This window comes from Pteropus vampyrus, unplaced genomic scaffold (genome assembly GCF_000151845.1).
Source record: "Pteropus vampyrus isolate Shadow unplaced genomic scaffold, Pvam_2.0 Scaffold96, whole genome shotgun sequence".
Classification (NCBI taxonomy): Eukaryota; Metazoa; Chordata; class Mammalia; order Chiroptera; family Pteropodidae; genus Pteropus; species Pteropus vampyrus.
The window spans coordinates 860,899-884,191 of NW_011888877.1; the positions used below are offsets into that span (position 1 = coordinate 860,899).

A 23,293-nucleotide genomic window follows, 5' to 3' on the forward strand; every position below is an offset into this window, starting at 1 on the left:
AAACTTTGGTATATTGTGTTTTTGTTTTTAGTTGTCTTAAGATATTTTTAAGATCTCTTTTGATTCTTGTATTTGAGTATTATATATTTTTTATCTAGACTAGATTCTTGAGCACAGAGAATGAGCTTTTTTTTTTTTTCTCCAAAAAAAACTACCTGAACCTGTAGGTTGACCATATGCCTCTCCTCTTTGCTCCCATAATGACTTGCGCATCCATCTCTCATTGTGTTTCTATTGAAATTACTAATCAAAATATATGTCACTTCAACTAGACTGTAAGCCTGTAAGGACAGAGAGCATGTCTTGGACATTTTTTTTTTTTACCCCAGCATTAGCATAATAGCTATTATAGAGAGTCCAGTCAGTTCATTTGTGAACTCATTCTTTCAGTCAGCAAATCTTTATTGCAATCTTACTATATGCCAAGCAGTAGTCTAGGTATGAGTATATAACAGAAATCAAATTTGATAAAAAAAATTCCTGCCCTAAAGAAACTTATATTCTAGTTGGGGGAGCAGACAATAAATGTAATAAGTCAAATAAACATTATATTATTAAGTAATGAGAGGAAAAATAAAGCAGAGAGAGGATAGGAAATTGAGGAGAGGGATATGTTGAAGTTTTGGATAAGCAGTCTCACTGAGCAAGTATCATTACATAAAGACCTAAAGAAAGTGAGGTAGTCGGCTGTTTGAGTATCTGGGGGACAGATCAGCAAGGGCAAAGGTTGGGGCAAAGAATGTGTGTTGGAAAGTGTTTTCGAAGAATGTTGAGGATGACAATGAGAGTGAGGGTATTAGGACATTAATTTGGAAAGAGGTAGCGGGGAGGCGGGGGATTGTGTAGGATCTTGGAAATTCTGGTAAAGCCTTGGGCTTTTACTCTAAAGGAAATGGGAAGCCACTGGGGCTCTTTTAACAAAGAAGAGATAAGTTCACTTACTCGTGAAATGTTTGTGGAACTGAATGGGCCAAACATAATACATCTTTTAAAATACCCACTTAAAAACCGTAATTAAAGCAAAACCTGCACCACCCAGTGGAGTTAGGGAGTACTGCATTTAGGTAAACCACTTGGAAATTTTATTTTAACCAAAATAACTGGATAGTTGTCATTTTTATGTGCTTTGTTAGGATGTGGGCATGACTAATAACATTGTTTTCAAGTTATTTTATCTTAGGTAAGGGAAAATTGAAGAGCTGCAAACATTAAGTTAACAGTGAAGATTTGGGCAATTTAGGTTAAATCATTTTTTAACCTAAATTGTGAACTTTGAGATGAATATACATTAATTAATTAAGACTGCATCTACATTTAAATTGATTTTATTTCTTTGCTTAAATTTGTTACTTTGGAATATTTAAAGGCCAATTCAGATTATTGTAATTTCTTCAAAGTAAAATCTGAGAATCGTTGCAAAGAATGAAGCGACTTTCTCTTTTCTTTAATATTCTATTTTTTATAAGATTTTTTTTTGAGCCAAATCAATGACAATGCCGGGAAGCGAGAGCTTCCTTTAATATTCCATTTCTAATTCTTAACTCTCATTCATAAATCACTATACACAATTTATGTGATGGCTATGTGATGGGGTGCGAAGCCTTTCTTTTTCTTTTTATTCCTTTCCTTTTCTTTCTTTCATTTTGAGATCTGGACAATGATAATAGAAAAACAAATTACAAGGGAGCATCATTTTTAAAAATAGGACATTCTCTATATTTTGTTAACTTCAAGAACAGAGTCACTAGAAAAATAACAGATGTTAAAAGGGTTTCAAAAATGAAATGTTTGCTCTTACAAAGTTGTTTATTTAATAGCCAGAGAGGCAAAATTATACTTTTCCCCATAATACAAATTTAGTGTAGTCTGGACTATGATAACATAACATTGGTAAAAGGGGCACATATCAGATGGTGACATAATCTTATGAATTCACTTTAAATGATTTATTTGGTGACACCTGCTTATGAGAATCGGTAATGTATTTTGGAAATACATACATATTAAAAATTATAAGTATTCAGTAGATTAGGCCCGGGGACATACTTTCACCTGTTTTCTAGGTTCTCCATAGATCCAGCTTGATCCGCAGAGCAGTTTCCCTGTCACCAGCTCCTGCCTTTTCCTGCATCAACCCCATACGATCACAGGAAACAAACCACAGATATGTCAGAACTTCCCTGGCAGTTTGCACATTTTGTTTCACAGACTACACCGAAAACAATGAACAAACCTTGAGATTACAAATGATCTTACTAACAATATAAGAGACTTTCAATTTCGACTTCCTGCCTCCAGGAAGGAAATGACAGTTGGAAGAGTGGAGAACAGGTGTTACCCTGGACAGCATGATATCTTCTGCTTACTAAAATAAAAAACATTGCATCAACACTGCTGCATGGAAGTGATTCTAACCACAAGACTCAGTCTTTCCACTACGGACCCAGCTTCAGAAAACCAAATCTGTTTCCTGCTAGGAAGTTGTTAAACCCAGCATTAAAGACATACTAAGGGGCACAGTTCTTTGAAGCAGTCTTGGATGAATCCAAGTAAAGAATTTGGGTGGTTCGAACATGCCCTCCTCCATGTCCTTCCAATTAATGGCAGTCCAATTGTGTGGCAGATGTGTCAGGGGACTTACAAGGGAAGGAGTCATAAACTGGTATGATTGGCATAAACTGGTCTTAGCTGAAGGGTAGGTCATTTTAAACTCCCTCTCATTTCCCTTTGTCTTTTTCTCCAAGTCCAGGGTCTGGCGTTGTTTCTTCCCAGTAGCTTAATGGTGGTGTAATGACATTTCTTTCTTTGTCAAACTGGCTAATTCCTCTATCTCTCGTGAAGGATCCTTTCCTGCCTCCCAATCTTTTGGGAGGGAAAATGTAGACAAATGACACTCTAGAAGGGCTGAGGACTCTGAAATAATTGAAGACTTTGCCTGGGACCCAACAACTACCAGACAGGCTTCCCCAGCCTCTTTCATTAGTGGTTCGATTTATTATGGAATATACCTTTTTGAGGGCACATGGATTGGAAAAGGTTGGGAAAGATATTGTAACACTAGGACCTCTGAAGTCTTTGTGAGTGCTTGCAAAGGGGCTTAGCCTTTTCCTGACATGCATGACGAGATGAAGAAACTGCAGTCCCAGGGCCTATGTCTTTTCTGGCTGTGGAGGAGGGAGACGTGAGGGCTATAAGTGGGACCATGCAAGGAAGTGGAAGCTTGCGGGCTGAGTGGACAGATTATTGGGACAGGTAGTACGTGATTTCTCCTGAAAGGCCAGCATTCCTTTGGAATAAAAGATGAATCGGCCATTATCAGAGCCTAGCACATTTTTCCTGCTGCCCACCACTTCTCTTACCTTTCATCTGTCTATTCATTCCTCCCACAGATATGTATCATGTGGTAGGCACTGAGCTGAGACATGATACAAAGATGAAAGCAGATGTTCTCTGCCTTCAGGGAGCTTCCGGTTTTGTAGGGGTACCCAATGTACCAGCACCATAGGGTGGGAAGTGCTGCACTAGAAGTCTGAACGAATACAGAAGTATTCAAAAGGTGTTTTGATGCAACAGAGGAACTGCTCACTTTTGCTGGGTTCGGGGAGGAGAGTAAGAAAAGGATTCACGCAGGACTTAAACTGAGGGTGGGAGGATAAAGGCTATACTTTTTCACATTCTCCTGTAAGATCAGGAGAAGGCAGTCAAATTCAACCCAAGATGCCCAGCCAGGAAGCAGTTAACCAAGGCTTGTCCCTGTCTTCTGTTTGCCTCTTGGCTTTGTCACTGTTCTTTAGTATCCCCTTAAAGGGATAAGTGGAAGGGGAATTTATTTTGCTTCTGCTGAGAGGTGAGGAAAAACAAGTTAGTGGAAGAAAAAAAAAAAAATAGAGCACAAAATTTTATTAAGCTGGAATTGCTTTGTTTAATTGATTTTTTTCGTCTAAAATTATTTTCTAGTTTTTTAGCTTGTGAAAGTTTTACAACTGCAAATATTAATAAGTAAAAGTATTGTATCTAGTATATAATTTGTATCTACTATCTTTTTTTGAGAAGTGTTAAGTATTCTTTATTTGATATTATATACATAAATCATACTAAAATGCCATTCATTACATAAAAGGCAACAGTATAGATACAGGGAATTTTAATTAAATTGATACAGTTAGGACCAAAAAGATAAAGTGGACATCGCCACCTTACCTTCAGCCCTTGCCTTTTAACAGGCTAATGAACACAACTTGAAACATAAGCAAGTCTTGCTGTTCTATGAGACAATGAGGAGTTTTCCTCAGTATTTAAACATATTACTATAACCAGTTTTAGAAATATGAATATAAATATAAAGCCGAGCTACAGGTTTTGAGATGGCATTCACCACTTCTGTGAAAAGTTAAACATTACTAATCACGTCTGGTCCTCTCTTTGGAAGAGGAAAACAATGGTGGCACTTGGCGAACTGAAATTACCATCAGAGTACAAAAAGCTGATCATATTCATTTAACCATAAGCCTAGCTTTTTAAAATCAGGACTGTTCAAAGGAGATGTTCTATCAGCCATTCATGATCTGAATTCTGGTATATGAGATCAATTTAAATATGGTACACATAAAAAAATGTCATGAGACATTTCTGTTTTGTAATAAATAAGGCAGTGGCCAACTATTACTCCTTAGTAGCTTTTTGGAGATAAGCCATCAAGTTTGCCCTTTTTCCTGTCTTCTTAATGCTGGCGAAGATCCTTTTTGTTTCAGAGATGTATTTCTTGGGATTCTCCAAATACTCTGGGGTCATCAGTATCTCTTCTCCCCAGGTGATGTCTTTGTTCTTATTGCCATTTCTGCAGGAAAATCCGGGGCCTGACCTGTCTTTCACTCACATAAGCCCTGGAAATTTGGCCGTCTTGCGCTTGCCTCTCTTTTTCCATAGTATGGCACTGAGCACACTTCTGAACAAAAATCTTTCCCTTCTCAACATCTCCCACTTTAAAATCACTCTTTTGTCATGCGTGACATGGAGACTCACCTCTAGTATCTTTGAAAAAGAAATTTGTGTTAGGGATGGAATGGAGAGTTCATGTCAATTATATATTTCATATTCTTGTAACCATTTTTCCAAGTCTCTTTCGTTTGAGAGGACTTCTGCTAAACTTCAGTGAATTCAAAATTCAAGTTTAAATAAAATACTAGATAGCCTGAGGAACTGTCTGATTCATTATTCTGCAGAGGGAGAACAGGGGGTGTTACTCCTCAGAGCTACCACCAGAAGAATCCTAGGTGCATCTGGAGTGCCAGGCGGCGCAGGTCCCCTTCTGCAAAGGGCCTTGGGACAGAGGGACCTAGAGAAATGTTGGCTTGCACTGATCTGCCAACAGGCACAGAGGAAGCCATGTAACAGCAAGCATGTAGAAGGAACTCCAGTGTCTTTGCATGCGGTGCTTTCGTTATCACTCCTGCTTTGTTTGTCTTAGCCAAGGTTCTCGTCTCTTGCCCAGACGCCTCCGCTGCTCCCAGCTGGCTTCTGGCCTCCAAGTTAAGGCTGCTCCTGTCCATCCTTCACACTTGCACTCGTCCTTTCCAGATGATCAAGTGACTCCTTTGTTAAGAAAAAGTTGCTTTTTCACTGACACACATACACCCTAATTCTTTTGTGGGACATTCACATTCTGACCCCAGATGACTTTCCTATCATTGCCTTCCCCTATTTCCTTCATGCCTCATCAGATTAACTCATTCCAGCTTCCTTGCTTCGTTTTACTGCCTGACATGTCACACTCCAACACCTCCCGTTCGTCCTTGTCCTTATTTTCCTTCCCCTTCCCACAGCCCAAAGAGGAAGTTCTCTTCTGTGTTACCATAGCATTAATGTTATAATTCTGACCTCTGTTACTTTTTGTTGTTTATAAGTTTGTTTTCTCCAGTGGGGTGTGAGCATTTTCAGGGCAGGAACCTTTCGTCACTCATTTTGATGCCCCAACATTTAGCAAAGAGCTCACAGGTGCTAAGGAAGGATGTTCATGGAGACAGTTGTTATCTTTTAATATTTGATATGCTTTTGGACTAGATGTAGGTAGCTCTTAATTTAGTGCTAAATCCTGATAACAGGTTTCTAATATGGCCATGTTAGTTTCCTGACCAACAGAATGAAAATAACATTAATCTTTGTTACATAGCAATTAATTTTTAAGAACAAATAAATATGCGAAGTACCTTAAAGAAGTCTGGTTAGAAAGTTGACAAAGTAAATCCAAACTCCCTTTTCAAGCACTTCGAAGAAAAATAAAGGGTCATTTTCCAAGATGAAGACTCAAGTTTTGGATATTTCACTTCACCTGAATTTGCTGAGATATAAAAATAGGGGATTGGATTCCCCTTTAACTGTAAAATTGTTTTCTTCCAATGGTTCCACTTAACCAGTGTTAAATATTACATAAATGTTTTTTGTGTGCTCAAAGGAGCAATTAAAGCTACAGCAAAAGGCCTCTTTTTAAACAATGCTTCAAAGCATGTTCGGAAGTCCATTTGATTTCTAATAACGGATGTGCAGACGCGTTAGGTGATCACTTTCGCAACTGCTGTTTCTTTAAGAGACCTCGGTTGTTAAGTTAGAAGATCATTGAACCATATGAGGGTCAATAAAAGAATAAAAAGTCACTGGTTAGTGATTCGAGTACAAGGAACTTGATCCTAGTTCAGGATCTGCGTCCATATGCTGCTCCTAGTCAGAGGGGGAGCGTCTGGCCCTCAGCAGCTCTCACGGCCTCAGAATGACTTCTGGAAGAATAATCAAGCTTGTGGTGTTTGAGCTTCTTGAATTCGCTGCTTTCTCCATCCCCACTATTGCGATTGTGGAACAGTTTGCCACTGCCTATCAAAGGACAAGGCATGAGCATGAGAAAACGTATTATTGGCTGATTGTTTCCTGTTCGATTGCCTATGTGGCTTCAGTGAGTCTGCTGATTTGGGTTCCCATCAAAGTTCTCTTATTCAAGAAACGGCATCTTTCCAAAAAGATTAAAGGATGGTAAGTAAAAGAATTCTTTGACAGGGTATCCCTTGGATGCTTTCAAAGCTGTTTTCTCATTACTGTGTGTAAGGATGTTAACATAGCAGAGATGGACATAATGTAAAATTAATGAGAAGTAACAATAACTGTTTCTGTTTATGGTATTTTCCATATTTTTTTCCCTATAGTCTCAGATTTGTGTTTTATTTTTTTAATTGAAAAAATGATTTTACATTTTTTTCTTTTTCTTTTTTTCCTTTTTCCCCCTGTCTACCTCCTTCCTCTCTCCTCCCCCTTCCATATTTTTGTAGGATCAATTTTACTGACCTATACTAACAAATTACATGTGTTCGGAAGATAGGAGTTAGCATGAGTCTATGGAATCCTGAGTTGTTGGACCTAATCCTATGTGTACTCAGTCGCATAAAGTTATCAGGGTTAATGTACAAAAGTCATAACTGCAAGATTATAATATAGAATTTTACTTTTGTATAAAACAAAGTAATGTCTATTTCAGAATGTTATCATTGCCTGTTTTACAGGTCTAAGGTCCTTTGACCATTAACCGACTGAGAATTTTAAGCAGCTAGTTCCTTTAATTAGATTAAAAAATACTTTACTATGTTGGTAAATTTGATTACCTTGATGGTGTTGATTTAATTAACAGTTTGGCTAATGACTATTGACCCACTAGAGGTATTGAGAACAAATAATCTGATACTAATATATTTTTCTTTTTAGATCTTCAGATCTGATTCTTACTCATCTGGGATTTCTTTGTTTTCTTGGATAACTTAAATTTTCTTTCATCTTGTTCTTTTATTTTAAAATTGAACAATATGGAGTGTATTTGAAAAGCTAAGAGCTGAGAATTTTAGTATAAGCAAGGATAGAAAAGTAAAAATAATAAATATAATAATATAGCTAGAAATACTGGTACAGAAGGGAAGAGCTGAAGTGTGGACTTAGTGAAGCATATCTAATTACTGATACCAACACCGGATGTGGCCTCGAGAACCTTACCAGGGGACTTTCTGTGGGCAGAGCTCCTAAGGGGTTTCCGGAAATAAATTATTTGGTTGGCACTGCTTTTATCAGTGGGATTTAGGGGTTTTCCAAACCTTAGGATCACCTAAGGGGTGGGTTTGGATCTGAGCTGGGCCTTCCACTCCTCACACCCCCTGGGAGTGGCTTTGGCTGGGCCAGGAGATTGGAAGGTCCAAATGACCACAGGAGGAAACCAATAGGAAACTGCCCCATGCTAGCCCAGAAAGGAGCTCTTTTACCTTTTTCTTTTCCATTCGCTTGAATTCCTAGGACCCTGGGTTCTTAATATCATTCAGGCAGCAAACCTTCCCATATCATGTATCATCATCAAGCTATAATTGCTTTACTGAACATTTATGTACTAAAAGATTTATATATGAATTTCATTTCAGTTTATACCACCTCATGAAGCAGGTACTTTCATAAGTTTATCATTATTATTCACAAGAGGAAACTGACGATTAGTTATACAACTTTCCCAGTCAGTTAACTAGTGAGTGGAAGGGGCCGACTTTGGACCCGGGTCCCTCTGACTTCATAGTTGGCACTTCTAACCATTACTTCATTGAAGGTCTCAATCTCCTGGGGCAGCTGAGAGTAGGAAAGAGAGTCGTCTTTCGTTTCTACTTCCCAGCGCACATTTCCTTTTGTGCATCTGCTTCACGTAGTCCCCTTGTGCTAACGTGTTGGGCTGTCACAACAATGGCATCTTCTGGTGATTTCTTTTGGGAAATCCTCTTGCAGGCTTTCGTTTCTGTTTGTGGGTGTGGCTGCTCACAAGTATTCTAGACAGTTGTAGATATATGACAGGTATCTATAATTTCAGTGAGACTATGAAACTACTTCCTCATGGCCTCATTCATAAGCACTATCATATTGTTCTCTTCCTGGCACAGAAGAGGAGAAATAGCTACTGAGCACTATGCTAGGAGCTTCACGCATTCTGTACTTTATGACAACCCAGTGAGGTATGTGCCAGTGTTCTCATCTTATAGATGAAGAAGCAGAAACTCGAAGAAATGATTAACTTTGTCGGGTGATAAAGTTCGTCAGTGGGGGAGCTGGGATTTGGGATCCTCGATCAGTCTGATTCTGTGCTATTTCCTCTATCATGCAACTTTTTATTCTTTCTGACTTTGAATGCCAAATGTGTTTCAAGAAAAAATCAACTTGTTTAGTGTCATTAGGATACATTTCCCCCAAAGATGCATATTTGGATATTATATATTATTCCTCAAAGATGTGTATTTGGATATTTTAATATATGTGGTAATAATAGTGTGCCGTATCTTAATTGCTAGATGAAGAAGATGTAAAAATAATTGCTATTCTAGAAAGTAGGTGTTAAAAGTATGAATTATTTTTGAAGAATACTTAAATAGTTGTTTGTGTGACATTTCATAGATCCTTAGCTTTCACAGATATATTGTTGAGGATCCTATTGGAAAACCTCCGTGCAGGTCACATTGGCATCCTGAGCCTGCGAGGCTGGTATTCAGGAGAGGGTGAGTGAGTCATCCAGCTAGTAAAGGGTGTGCCCTGGCAGTACAGCTGAGAGGTGCAGACCTGAGTTCAAATCCCAGCTTTGACATTGACTGTGACCCTTATTGTGAATTATTTCAACTCTTTAAATTCTAGTGTTCTCATGAACAAAACAGGGACAACCTAGTTTCTTCATTGGGGTGACTAAGACTGCACATAAAGTTCTGAGCACAGCGCCTGGCATCTCACTACCTCAGGCTGAATTTAGTATTTTCATTTAAAACATGAACTTGTTTAATCCTCAGAATGATTATGAGAAGTGGTAGAAGTGATGATAAAACCGATAAAAAGGAAGAAAAATTTTAAGTTGAGACAGTCTCATAGGTCTCTTTTATCCTTTGAGAATAATTAGGGCCAACATGGTGATATCATGACTATTTTCTAAAGTATTTTGCATATACACAGTACTTTTATGTTTCATTTTTCCCACTAGACCTGCATGTTGGTGTTGTGAAGTTGACCAGATGGATGCCATTCCCATTTTATAAGGGAGGAGACCATGTCAGAGAGTGAAGACATATAACTAAGTCAACAGTAGAGTCTGAACTTTAATCGAGTGCTCTTTCCTTTACTCTTGTTAAACAATTCCTCATTCTTTTCGAATGGTGGTTTCTTTTTAGGGATGCCTGTCATAGTTTATAATAGACTAGGGAGATGGTTTGAGAAATGAAGAAAAGCTATTTATATACATACCAAATTGTATACCCCAGTAAAGTAGAGAAATTTTTTTTCCAGGAGTAACAGTGAATATGTGGAACCATTGAGCAAGGCTAGCCAGGAAGTGGAGCACACCTCCATGGAGAGGGTGCCTTGGGACAGGATGATTCTGGAGGACCCTTGGGGATTCCCACACTGTCTTGGGACCCAGGGCTACATTTCAGGAATCCTCTCAAGTTTTCTAGAGTTTAATTGTTTTAGACATAACCTGTCAGGAAACTTGGGCAGTTCCAAGTTTGAAAGACTCTAATATTTTGGACGACATTTTACTTTGCTTAAGTCCTTAACATATTCGATGAGATTTTTCTGTTGATTTGTTTAAGGTAGTAGTAGTAGTAGTAATATTAATTGTAATTGCAGTTTTGGGAAAAAAAAATATGTTTTGAACAGTCACTGTGTGCCAAGCATACTTGTAAACACTTTGCCTATATTATTTTAATTCTGTAAGATTTATGTAAGAACTTATAGCTCCTATTTTACAAATAAGGAAATTAGGCACAGAGATTAAAAAACCACATAGCCAGTGGGTACTGGAGCCAACACTAACCCCAGGGTGTCTGTCTCCAGATCACCTTACTACTCCACAGCAGTGATGGGCACAGCACCAATAACATCTGGGCACTGCTGGACACTATGCTGAAGGAAATAGAGCTTGCTCTTTTCAGCACCTCTGAGGTCATCGGTAAATTACCATGAACTTAACAGTGGTGCTTGACAGTTACTTCTCAGAGCACTCCCATTTCTCTCACGGAGTCTCTCATCCTCTTAAATACTCAGTAGTAATAACTGTATGATACTTGACTACAGGTTTTTCCTTCCTCTCTCCACCTCCCCTGCCCCCCCCTCCCCCACCCTGTCCAACAAATCAGCAAGAGTGTATTTACTTTTTTGCCTTTCTTTCCTGGCATATGCAGTAAGTCACCAGATTCCATTCATTCTTCCTCTTTCACCTCTTGCATCAGCTCCTGGTTCTCTATGACTGATTTATTCACCCCAGCTAGGCCCCTATTTCCAGGACCACCCTACAGTGGCAGGGTTCCCCAAATTTTCATATGTTAAGATCCAGTGCCAGGTCATTGGTCCTGGTTCTTTTGCTCAAGGAAGCATGAAGAGCATTTTATTACCTGATGCTGGGGCACCCTCAGCTGGTGTCCTGTACTTTGTTTCTTCTCTGCTCACTGTTTCCCTCGCAGTTCTTGTTGATAGAGTAATATCTTGAAAAGTGTTTTCTGCATATCAGTTGCACCCCCTCAAAAAAAATCTCTTCTTCCCCTTACCTGTACAATTCAGTGTTGACATTATACTGCAGAATCCTGAAGCTGGAAGGCACTTAGATTTCTTCTACTACATTGTTGCTCACAATACAGGCAGTTTACCTCTGATCTTCTAGCGAATTCACTACTTTTTGTGTCTCTTGAGTATATTCTTCCTTATTCCTTATATTGAAATAAAATCTGCTACCATGTGACTTTCTTTCCATCTTCTTTGTAGATTTCATATCCTCTGCCCTCCCTTTGTATGCCAGCGAATTTGGCCATGGCCAGGGGCTGTACCCACTGACCCCTGATTTTCCCCTCTCATTGCTTTGCAAGCACTCTCATTAGCTCTAATAGAAACTGCCACTTGCATGATGACGATTCTCAAAATTGTGTCTTCTCTGGGCAACTTCTCTTAGCTCATTGTGTATGTATATGTAAGCTTTTCAAATATTTGAAGATTGCCACATCACTCTGCTAGCTCAATATATCTCTTCTCAGTCTGCTAAGTCTTTTATCCAGTGTCCAGATGTCATTAGTTATTCTCACCCTATGATTTCTGGATCCTTTACCCTTTGGATGTCTCCTTGGGATGCTGGCTGACTTGTTAATGCCTAGATGTGATCTCATTGATACCTGATGTCCTAACGATGCAGCCATTGACTTCGGCTCTTGATACGATGTGTTGACTTTAATTGCAACTGTGTCACTTGTTTCATAATTGAGGGTGTGATTAACTAAAATTCCCTGAAAAACTTGCTCTCAAGGCACAGTTTTCTCATCTTGCACTTAGGCAACTCCCATAACCCTGTAAGTGCTTTAAAGCCAGATTGCGTCTTACATGTCTTTCTATCCTTCAGACAGGCCTTAGGACACACATTTAACAGCGTTTTAGGTAAATGGTGAATGGATGAATACGCAAACTATTTTTTAAATCTGAATTCAATAATTTACTCTCATCCCTATTAAATATCATCATATTGGTGTTAGCCTTATTTTTAATCAATTGCGATCTTCTGAATCCTGATTGTGTCACTCAAAACGCTAGCTGACACTTGATTTGGTTTCATCTGCAAATGAGATAAGCATAGCTTCTTCTCCCAGAGTTACTAGTAAATATGTTAGATGGCACAGTTTTACTAGAACTTCTCCAAGTCAACAGGGATCCACTAGTCTACCCTCGAGTTTTGTTAGAAAAGGTCTGAATTTACCTATCTGAACTTCCTTCCTGTTCTCAGTTCCTCTTTTAGTAAACATTTACTGAGTAGCCGTTGATTGCCTGGCAGATCTATCTAGTGAGGACATCGGGTAATCTAGTCTCATCACGTCTCGGACTTACCCTGGCATCCTAGGCCATCCATTTTCTGACTTATGTCTACTTTTCCAAACTACCTCCCTACACAGATTCTTCATTCTAACCAGCATTATTCCCAGAATATTGTAGGGGAATATCTGACTACACAATAGGTATTGTCTTTTTCCTCAGGGATCTTGTAGTCTACTGTGGAGAGTGCACAGTTACACATGAAAAAATTAGGAAGTAATGTAAAACAATATACACTAAATCACTAAATAGTGTGTGACCTACCACAAGTCTTTGATGAGCTCAGAGAAGGGAGTCATCAAAACTTAGTACTGGTAGTAGGGAAGGTTCCCTTTTTGACCTAGCTTGAGCAAATTAAAATCATCACTTTCTTCATTTGTAAACCAAGGATGATACCTCTTTTCGGAGTTGTTGTGGGGTTTGAGTAATGTCTGTAAAATACTTTTCTACAGACTTGGCATGGAGTGAGAGCTCCCTGGGGTTAGTGTACAGTGGGAGCGTTATTTTATGTTGGATTGTTAAGGCCAGATTGCGGGAGGCCTTGAATGACAGGGGAGCAAACTTTGACTTAATGATGTAGGTAAAGGGGAACCTCTGTGAATTTCTGACCAGAGTGGTTTCTGTTATTATCTGACCTTTCCACTCACCATGCTTCCTTTGTGAGAAATCTCGGGGCCAGAATTCTTGCTGCACAAACGGGAATCTTTAACTGACCGTGACTGAGTTCAGGTCTGTCTTCACATGCCTGCTCCTGAGAAAGACCTTTGTTTTGATGATTTGCTACAGATGCGCACAGAGCTCTACTGGTAATACCGTAACTCGGCATCTGGAAATTACGCCACGTCCCCAAGTCCTTCTCTTCAGCCGGTCTGGTCTGCACTGTGGTTTCAGCCCTGCATTAGTTTTAGCTTGAGTACACCTCCAAAGAAGTGTCTATGATATTTCTAGCATAAATTCCATTACTCATTGGATTAGTTTCCTAGGACTGCTGTTACAAAGTACCACAGACTTGGTGGCTTAAACAACAGAAATTTATTTTCTCCCAGTTCCGGAGGCTGGACATCTGACATCCAAGTGTATTTGGAGCTGGTCCCTTCTGTTCCAGGCCTCCCTCCTGGATTCTGTTGTCTTGATGGCATCCTTTGGCATTCCTTGGCTTGTAGCTGCATCACCCTGATCTCTGCCTTCATCTACACATTTCACTTTCTATGAGTCTCCTCACATAGTCTTTCTTTTTGCACATCAATCTCCAAATGTTTCCTTTTTATAAGGAAACCAGTCATGTTGGATTAGGGCCCACCCTAGGCCCTCATTTAACTTATTACCTCTGAAATGACACTATTTCCAAATACAGTCACATTCTGAGGTACTCGGGGTTGGGACTTCAATATGTCTGTTTTTGGAGACATAATTCAACCCATAACTGCCTTCCCTCTGCCCCCCGCCCCTCTGCAAAATAGTTTCACTCCATCCTAATATCTCCAAAGTTTTAATCATTCCAGCATCAGCTCTTAAGTCTAAAGTCTCATCTAAACATCATGAACTCAAAGTCCCAAAATTCATCATCTAAACCATCTAGATCAGTTAGGAGTGAGACTCTGGGTAGGAGTTATCTTGGGGCAAAAATTCCTCTCCATCTGCAAACCTGTGGAACCAGGCAACAAGTTGTGTGCTTCCCCAGTACAATGTGGGGCTGGCATAGGATAGACATTCCCATTCCAAAACGGAGATATGGGAAGAAAAAAGGAATCATGGGTCCTAAGCAAATCTGAAAGGCAGCAGGGCAAATTTCATTAAATTTGAAGACTTGTGCATCCACTGTGGCTAGATACTTCATCCTCAGGTTTATCAGGATGGAGCTTCACCCCCTTAACCGTGAGCAGCAGCCTTGGCCTCTGGCTCTGAGAAGGGAACCTCTGGGCCTGCAGTGGCCGTGGAACCTCCCTGGCCTCTGAAGTACCATCATAGTCATTCTTCCTGTTTCTAGACGGATATGATATATTTGCAGCCAAATAGTTCTTTCAGCCATTTCCTGCTTATTGAATCCCAGAAGTCTGACAGCCTTCCTTAATTGTGCCCCATCTCTGACCCTCTTCAATGCAAGCTGTTGATGTTTCTGCTGGATTCACAGGCTGCCTCCATAGTGTTTCTTCCAGAGCATGCTGTCATGTTTTGCAATATGGATAGGCTGAAATTTTTCCAAATCTTCAAGTTCTGCCTCCTTTTTGCTTAATTATCCTCCCTTTAATTTCTCTCTCTCCTATCCCATTTTGATAATCAGCAAGGAGGAACCAGGCCATGCCTTCAATGCTTTGCTTAGGAATCTCCTCAGCTAAATATCTGAGTTGATCACTTAAAAGTTCTATTTTCTACCCCACAGAAGAACACAATTCAGCCAAGTTCTCTGCACCTTTATGAAAAGGATCGCCTTTTCCCCAGTTTCCAATAACACTGTTTTTATTTCTGTATGACACCTCACTAGGAGCACCTTTGACATTCTGTATCAATATTCTGCTCTTGACAATACATGTATTCTCTAGGGAGAGAGAGACGTGTTTCTCTACAGCCCTCCTCTTTGCTTTCTGAGGTCTCACCAGGATTTCTTTTAATGTCCATATTTCCACTAATGGTCTCTTGTAGGCAATCTAGTCTTTGGCTATCGCATGTCTTCCCCCTCTTCCAGACTCTACCCATTACCCAATTCCAAACCCACTTCCACATTCTTAGGTATTTGTTACAGCAGAGCCCCCTCTTTCCTATAGCATACTCTGTATTAGTTTCCCAGGGCAGACATAACAAAGTACTTCTAATTAAGTGGCTTAAAAAACAAGTTTTTCAGGCTAGAAGTCTGAAATCAAGATGTTGTCAGGGAGTGTCCGTTCTGAGGGCTGTCAGGGAGAGTCCGTTCCAGACCTCTCTCCTAGAGTCTTTTCTGCTGGCACTCTTCAGCATTCCCTGGCTTGTAGATATATCATCCTGATTGATCTCTACCTTCATCTTCACATGGCATCTTTCTGTGTTTCTTCACATAATCTTCCCTCTGTATATATCTTTCTATAAATTTTCCCTTTTTATAAGGACACCAGTCAAGTTAGATTAGGGACCACCCTAATTATCTTATTTTAACTTATTACCTCTATAAAGACTCTGTTTCCAAATTAAGTTATGAAGTCTTAAGGGTTTGGATTTCCAACATATCTTTTTGGGGAACATAATTCAAGCCATAACACTCATTAATGAATTATAAACATGTGCTAGCAGTAAGTCAAGATTTCCAAATATAGGTTTTCATTATTTCTGATTCAATAAAACAGAGACTTGGATTGATATTTAGTTATTAACTATTCTATCTGCTCATTTAGTGTTTACTGAATTTCTGCTATCTGCCAGACGTTCTCTGGCATCATGAGGTTCTTGAACTTGGATGAGAAACAAGTTACATTTTTATTTTCACTAAACTCAAATTGAAAACTAGCATTTCCTTTCATTGTGATTTTTGGTAACAAACCACAGTAGTATTATCAAGACCTGTAACTTTATTACATAGATTTTTCCATATCGCCATATAATTATTGCAGATACTTCAGAATATGCTTTATGATCTTCACTACCTTGAAATTATGAGTGATTGTAGTTTCTGCTAGATCTTGAGTACTCCAAGGAAAATAAGAAGACATTGTGTTCATAGATAGGCATATTTATTAAAAGATCAAAAATTTTTAAGATTTTGGATAACTTTTTTAACATAATTGCTTTGTTTTGTAAGTCTATATATTTTATTTTATGCATTAAAAAATTCTGTTCTGAGAAGTGTCCATGGGATTCACCAGAAGTTCCATTGCTCAAAAAACTTTGAAAAACATTGTTCTAGATGGTGGAGATAGAGTGTTGAACAATTTAGATGAGGCCCCTGTTCCCATTGAACTTACTTTGGGTGTGGGCAAAGAGGGATATGACAAACAATGAGCAAATAAAGAAAGGATCAGCAGAATTTCAGGTAGTCCTGTATATATATTTTTGATGCCAACAGGGAGCCAGACATAGAAGATAGAGGAGTAGAGGCCCCTGGCAAAAGCAATAGCCAGCATATGACTTGGAAGTGGGGCCAATATGACCAGAGTTAAGTAGATGTTGAAGATTTAGGTCATTCTAAGTGAGGAGCAGCTGAGGAGAAATAAGAGAAAGCACATCATGGAGAGCAGTGTAGCTAGGGTAATAGGTTTCAATTTTATTCTAATTGGTCACTGTGCTACTATCACCATCATCTGTCCACAGAATTCTTTTCATCTTGCAAAACTGAAATTGTACTCATTAAGCAGTAACCCCCATTCCTCCCATACTCCAGCATTCAGAATTTTTTATCAAAACAGTGATGTGTTTTACATTTTAAAAATATGACTGTTGAATCTATGGAGAAAATTTTGCTAGGCAGGAACAGAGGCACTAACAGGAAACTGGTTAGAAAATACTGTAGACAACAGATGATAGTAGGTGGACCACGATATTAGCAGAGGATGGATTTGAAATGTATTTTGGCAGTAAATCAGGCAGGATTTGATGATGATCAGAACAGTATGGAGAAGGATGTGGATTCTCCTTCAGCCATGTTAAGTTTGAGTTGCCTATTAGACATCCACGTGGAGATGCCAAGTAGACAGTTGAGTGTACAAAATCAGGGCTCGGGATGGAGGCCAGTATATGTATATTATAATATGTTTGGGAGCCATGGGCAAGTGGAGAGTATTTCAAGCCATGGGATAGGCTGAGATAATCAAGGAAGATAACATAGACAGAGAAGAGGTACAGTAGTAGTTCCTGGAGCACTCTCCATCTTTTAAAGGTCAAGCTGAAAGAGGACTCTGAACGCTCTAGCCAGCCTCAGAGAGCTGAGTGTTGCAGGAACCTGGATCTGGGCTCACAAAAGGAGGCAAAGCTAACAATTTAAAATCCCATCATACCTCTGGTTTTAACAGGTCATACCGGTCTGGTTGTGAGAGACGGGCTATCCCACCCCATAACTTATATCTATACCTAGAATACCTGAGATGGGGCTGGAATAGAGGGATGCCTATCAAGACCAAGGAGAAATTTTTAGTCATTTGAAACACTCCAGTGCTTTCTGTGCTTAGACACATACCATCCTATAAATGTGATGACTATAATATATATTTAATTAAGGGAAGAAGAGGTAAGTATTTCATTATAGAAAAGCTTTAAGTATATTTATTTTGTCTTCCCATAAATTAATGATGCTAAGCATATATTTAAATTTTCTCTGTTATAATATAGAATATTAAATGCATGTGATAGCTCAGTAACTATTGATTGATCTTGTAAGGTTTAAGAAGTGGTCCAAACACAAGTTTAAAGATTATGTGATTTTTATGTATATATGATTTTTTTTTTTTTTGGTTCAAGTAAAAAATATCCAAATATTTTCAATTTAAAACATCCTTAAGTATCTACATATCATCTCTAAATGTAATTTTTGAAAAATCAATGTTACAACATGGACTATATTATAACTTAAGAAAGCCACGCTATTCTTTTTTCCCGTTGATCACCAGAGCTTGAGCCCTGGGACAGGATTCCAATGAATGAAATATGAAAATGTTGCATGTCATGTGTCTTGCACTGTGATACTTTCAGTTATCTTTGATGTGTTATTTATTTGGAAATCTCTCACCCCTTTGTTCTAGAAAAGCATTCTGGTTTTTTTTTGGTTTTTGGGTTTTTTTTGCGTGTGTTCCCCTTTGCCATACTCAAGCATTTGGGAAATGAAAATAGGGAAGTAGTAGCTTCTAAGAAAAATGATAGATGAATGGCACAAGAACTGCAAAGTTAGCAAAAAGTAACAGGAACTGTTGATCTTGTACATTATTGCTTTTGCTTATTTTTTTCTCCTTTGCTAGGAGACCTATTATGATGATGTGTGTAGTACTCACCACACTCCCCAGCTTCAGCTTTTCTATAGCAGTGACTGAGGTATGGAATTTTAATTTCTTAAAGTCTATTCTATCCCATCTTCTTCCAAATTACAATTAAAGTACTAAGATCATCGTTACCTCTGAGGGTTCGGAGGAAGGTCTAACAGCCAAGGAGGGAAAAATTACTTTTGTATTTGTGTGCAAAAGACAGGAATTTTATTTCAAAATAATTTTTTAAAAGTAAGGAATTTGAAAGTAGATCCACATTTGTTTCTTCCACCCTGATGTTTTTCATGATTGTCCTCAGTTCTAAATGGAATGAAACAATATTCTGGTGAATAACCACTCACGCTCTAAAACCCCGACAATCTATCCATTGACAAATACTATGCACATGATACTTATTTGAAAACAATTTTATGTTTTGACTAAGCACAGCTTCAAAAGAACTCTAATGGACAGGTGTCTGCAGGACAGAAATTCATAAGCAAATAGACCTTTCCCGTCTATAAGAATTTATTATCCAAGAAATTCAAAATATGCCCTACTAATCTTATTTATTTGTAAGGTGAAAGATATAATTTTCACTTCCCCCAAATGAAAATTTAAATTACTTTTTGATGTTTCATTCAGATGTTAAGCCGATATCATTAAGTACATATTACATGCCAGGCACTGTGTTAGGTACTAGCGATAGAGCACTCAGGAAATTTCACAGTCTTTGGTCTTCAGTAATTATTTCATAATTCCTCACTGAGGTGTAACACACAAACAGAAAGGTGCACAAGTCATAAATATATAATATTAATGGGAAGCCACAAAGCACATGTCTGTGTAAACACTAAGGTCAAAAAATAAAACTGCCAGCTGTCTAAAAGCCATCCCATCTTTCTTTCAATAACTATCTTTTCCTCCTCCCCAGAGGTGCTCTACTTTAACTTCTAATATCACAGATTACTTTGTCTGTTTTTGAACCTTTTATAAAAGGAAATCAAATTATTATCTCTCTATCCATCATCCATCCATCTATCTATCTATCCATCCATCCATCCATCCATCCATCCATCCATCCATCCATCCATCCATCCATCCATCCATCTATCTCTCATCTATCTATCAATCATCTATCATATCTAATTAGTATTTGGCTTCTTTATTCAAAAGTGTAGTTCATTCATGCTTTTGTGTGTTACTGTGGCTCATTCATTTTCATTCCGGTATAGTCATTTTATGAACATAGCACAATTCATTTATCAATCCTACATTTGATGGCCATTCAGTTGTTTCCAGTTTGGGCTATTATTAATACTGTTGCTTTGAATATCCTTGCGTTTTTCTTGTGGTGCACATGTGCAAGCATTTCAGTTGGTTAAATATGTAGGAGTAGAATTGATGGGTCAGAAGATGTTCAAATGTTCAAATGTAACATGTTGCCAGTTTTCCAAAGAGCTTATACCAGTTTAGACTTCTAATAGCAGAGAATGAGCATTCTGTTGCTCTCCATCTTTAGTAATAATTGCTTGTAAGTCTTTTTATTTTAGCCATTCCGATGGGCATATTCTTGAATCTCCTTGTAGTTTTTAGTTGCATTTTCCCAATAATGAATGAAATTGAGCACTTTTTCTAGACCATTCTTTTTCTATTGTGTTGCTTATATTTTAAAAATAGATTTGGAAGGATTGTTTATATATTCAGATTTTAAGCCCTTTGTTGATTATATGTATTGCGAATATCTTTACATTCTGTGACAATACTCTTAGTGGTATCTTTTGATGAAGAGCAGCTCTTAATTGAAAAATAGTCCAATTTATTGATTTCTTTCCTTTATGAATAGTGTTTTGGGTAACTTGTTTGAGAAGATTTTGTCATAATCTCAAGTCCTGAAGATATTGTCCTATATTACATTTTGGGTCCTATATTGTTTTACCATTCTCTTTAGATTCACAATCCATCTGGAGCTAATTTTTGTACTTGTCGAACAGTAGGATGGCATGTTCCACTTATTTTTTCCAAGTAACATTAATTTATTATTTGGGAAGAGCACTATTTATTTTGGACTGAGCACCATTTATTAAAAAATCTGTTTTCCTACATTCCTCTGCAGTGCTACCTTTATTATAAATCATGTATATATATACCTGGTTTATGTCTGAGTTTTCTGTTCTGTCCCATTACCTACTTTTCTATTTCTGTGCCAACACCACACTGTCTTAATTCTCGTAGCTTTACAATAGCTCTTTATATCCAGAAGAGTAAATGTTCATATCTTTTACTTTTTCTTCTAGTGTCTTGCTCTTTGTATTTTCATATAAATTTTAGAGTCAGCTTGTAATTTTCCACAAAAACTTGGAATTTTGATGGAGGTTGCATTGAATGATATCACTCTTAAATCTCATTTTTTCTTTGTTATTGGCATGCAGAAATAATTTATCCATCTCGAGGATTTTCTTCATATGCAATCATATAGTCTATGAATAATGATAAAGAAAACTTCGTTTTTCTTTCTTACCAATGCTTATACTGTTTATTTATTTCTCTTGCTTTATTACACTGACTAGGACCTCTAGTGCAGTGTTGAATAGAAATGGTCAAGGTAAACCTTTGTCTTGTTCTTGACCTCATAGGGAAAACTCTCAATGTATCACCATTAATATGATATTTGCCATAGGTTTTTTGTAGGTACCTACAAAAGGTATCTACAGGAAGGAAGTGCCTCAAAGCCGAGCTGGGTTTGCCTAGTCTCTCCCTTCTTGGAAGACCCTAAACTGTAATAACTGTCCCTGTAGCTCCTCGAATTAGGACTTTCAGGCTCTGCTTAGAAGCAGGGTTGGAAGGAATTGCCTATTCCACCACTACCAGGGGCCTGCTGTTATATTTTCACATGCATTTACTAAGCTCTGTCTTGAACTGCAAGCTCTTCCAGTGATATGAATCCTCATTACATCTTTAGAAATGGTTCAAAATTTGTGGAGTCAAATACATGAGAAGCTGAAAACCAAGTTTCTAGACTTTCAGTAAATGTATTTATCATTAATTTAGCACTGCTTTCAGGTAATTAAAAGAATTATGAACTACGAAAGCACAAAAATTTAATGCTTGTAAATGGTTTTCTGAAAACAGATTCAAAAGAATGTTAATGGTTCTACAGATGTCTTACCTGACACCTTACCTGACCTGCCAGTCTCTCTGGTTCTGACTTCCTTGATCGTGGTTGATATTATTGAAAAACTCAGGATATATTCTCTTAGAGGGAAGCAAATGAGTAAGTATTCTTTTAAATATACATTTTTTAAAAGTTTGACATATTATTCACCTTTCTGCATTCTGTTATCTATTGACATGCTTAATGGTAACTTTTCTTAGAGTTAACATTACAGATAGAAGATTACAAGTGAAGATATCTACATATAATTATTTTAAAACCTATTTTCATAGCTAGACAGTTATTCTTATTTCTTATTTGGATTTTGATAGTACTGATACATGAATACAATTTACCAAATACTTAATACCAAAAATTTAATGTTTACTTTAGTAAGAAAATTATCTAAATAAATTATTATAGAGTTATATTTTGGGGAACTCTCTTAAAACCTTAAGTTTAGCTGAATATTTAAAGAGTTTAGTTTAGCTACCTTTGATGCTGAAATTGTGTCATAGAGAATTGTTCTTAATGGTGGATTGTTAAAAGCTAAAGACCACAGTAATAAAACCAATATATGTCACATTCCTCTAAGGATCAATTAAAACTAAATAAAGTTTGGCTTATTTTTTATTTTTAGGTATTTTATTAATCAAATATTTTGTTTGGTCCTAAATTTCTTCAACTTTCACTTAATTTCATGTGATGGTATCTGTGTTTAAATCACAATGTTTATACACTGCAGTTATTGCATAGCTAAGATTTTGTATTTGAAATGGGTGGTTTTCGTCTAATCACTTCCTCATGGGCTGGATGGGGTAGATTGAGTGAATCATAGGAGAATGCTTTGGAGTAAGAAGCATGACTGCTACAGCCAGGAAGGAAAAGACCACAGAACCACCTTATGAGTTATGAGCTAACACCCTTCCAGTCACTCGTGCTCCTTAAATTGGGCAGTAAAACTAAATTGGAGGCCACCTGGAAATCTGGAAGGTGATGAACTGTTATGTTTAACATAACATTGGTGGCAAAGTACATAAAGATGGAAGCCAGTGGCTATCGATTGAGGTAAAGGCATTCCCAAGTAACATCTGCCTTCCAGAGTCCAGTGTATTTGTCTGAAAATGAGATTTGGGAATCACCAACCCCTTTGCTACTTCTCTAGACTCCTTAACATGTAAACCTATGATGAAATTGAACTATTTTTAATGATTCTGTGTTTCTCATGTGAATGAACTTTTCTGTTCAAGTTTTCAGTGAAAGTTGTCTTTTAAAAAATACAGATGTATATTTTGGGGCATAAGTTCTTGACATTTTTTATTTTAATGATGAGTTG

The 23,293-nt window shown here is 37.8% G+C and overlaps 1 protein-coding gene and 1 pseudogene across 2 annotated transcripts in view; one reads left to right on the forward strand and one right to left on the reverse strand.

Moving 5' to 3' along the window:
- Positions 1-3,805: 3,805 nt before the first annotated feature.
- LOC111742534 lies at positions 3,806-5,549 on the reverse strand (annotated as a pseudogene).
- Positions 4,870-23,293, forward strand: part of TMEM236 (transmembrane protein 236) — a 34,616-nt gene continuing 16,192 nt past the window's right edge. For both annotated transcript variants that reach the window (XM_023533112.1, XM_023533111.1), the window contains exons 1-3: positions 4,870-7,020; positions 18,801-18,873; positions 21,936-22,077. In XM_023533112.1, coding sequence (XP_023388880.1) covers positions 6,764-7,020; positions 18,801-18,873; positions 21,936-22,077 — 472 coding nt within the window. In that variant the 5' untranslated portion in view covers positions 4,870-6,763. The remainder of the gene's footprint in view (positions 7,021-18,800; positions 18,874-21,935; positions 22,078-23,293) is intronic.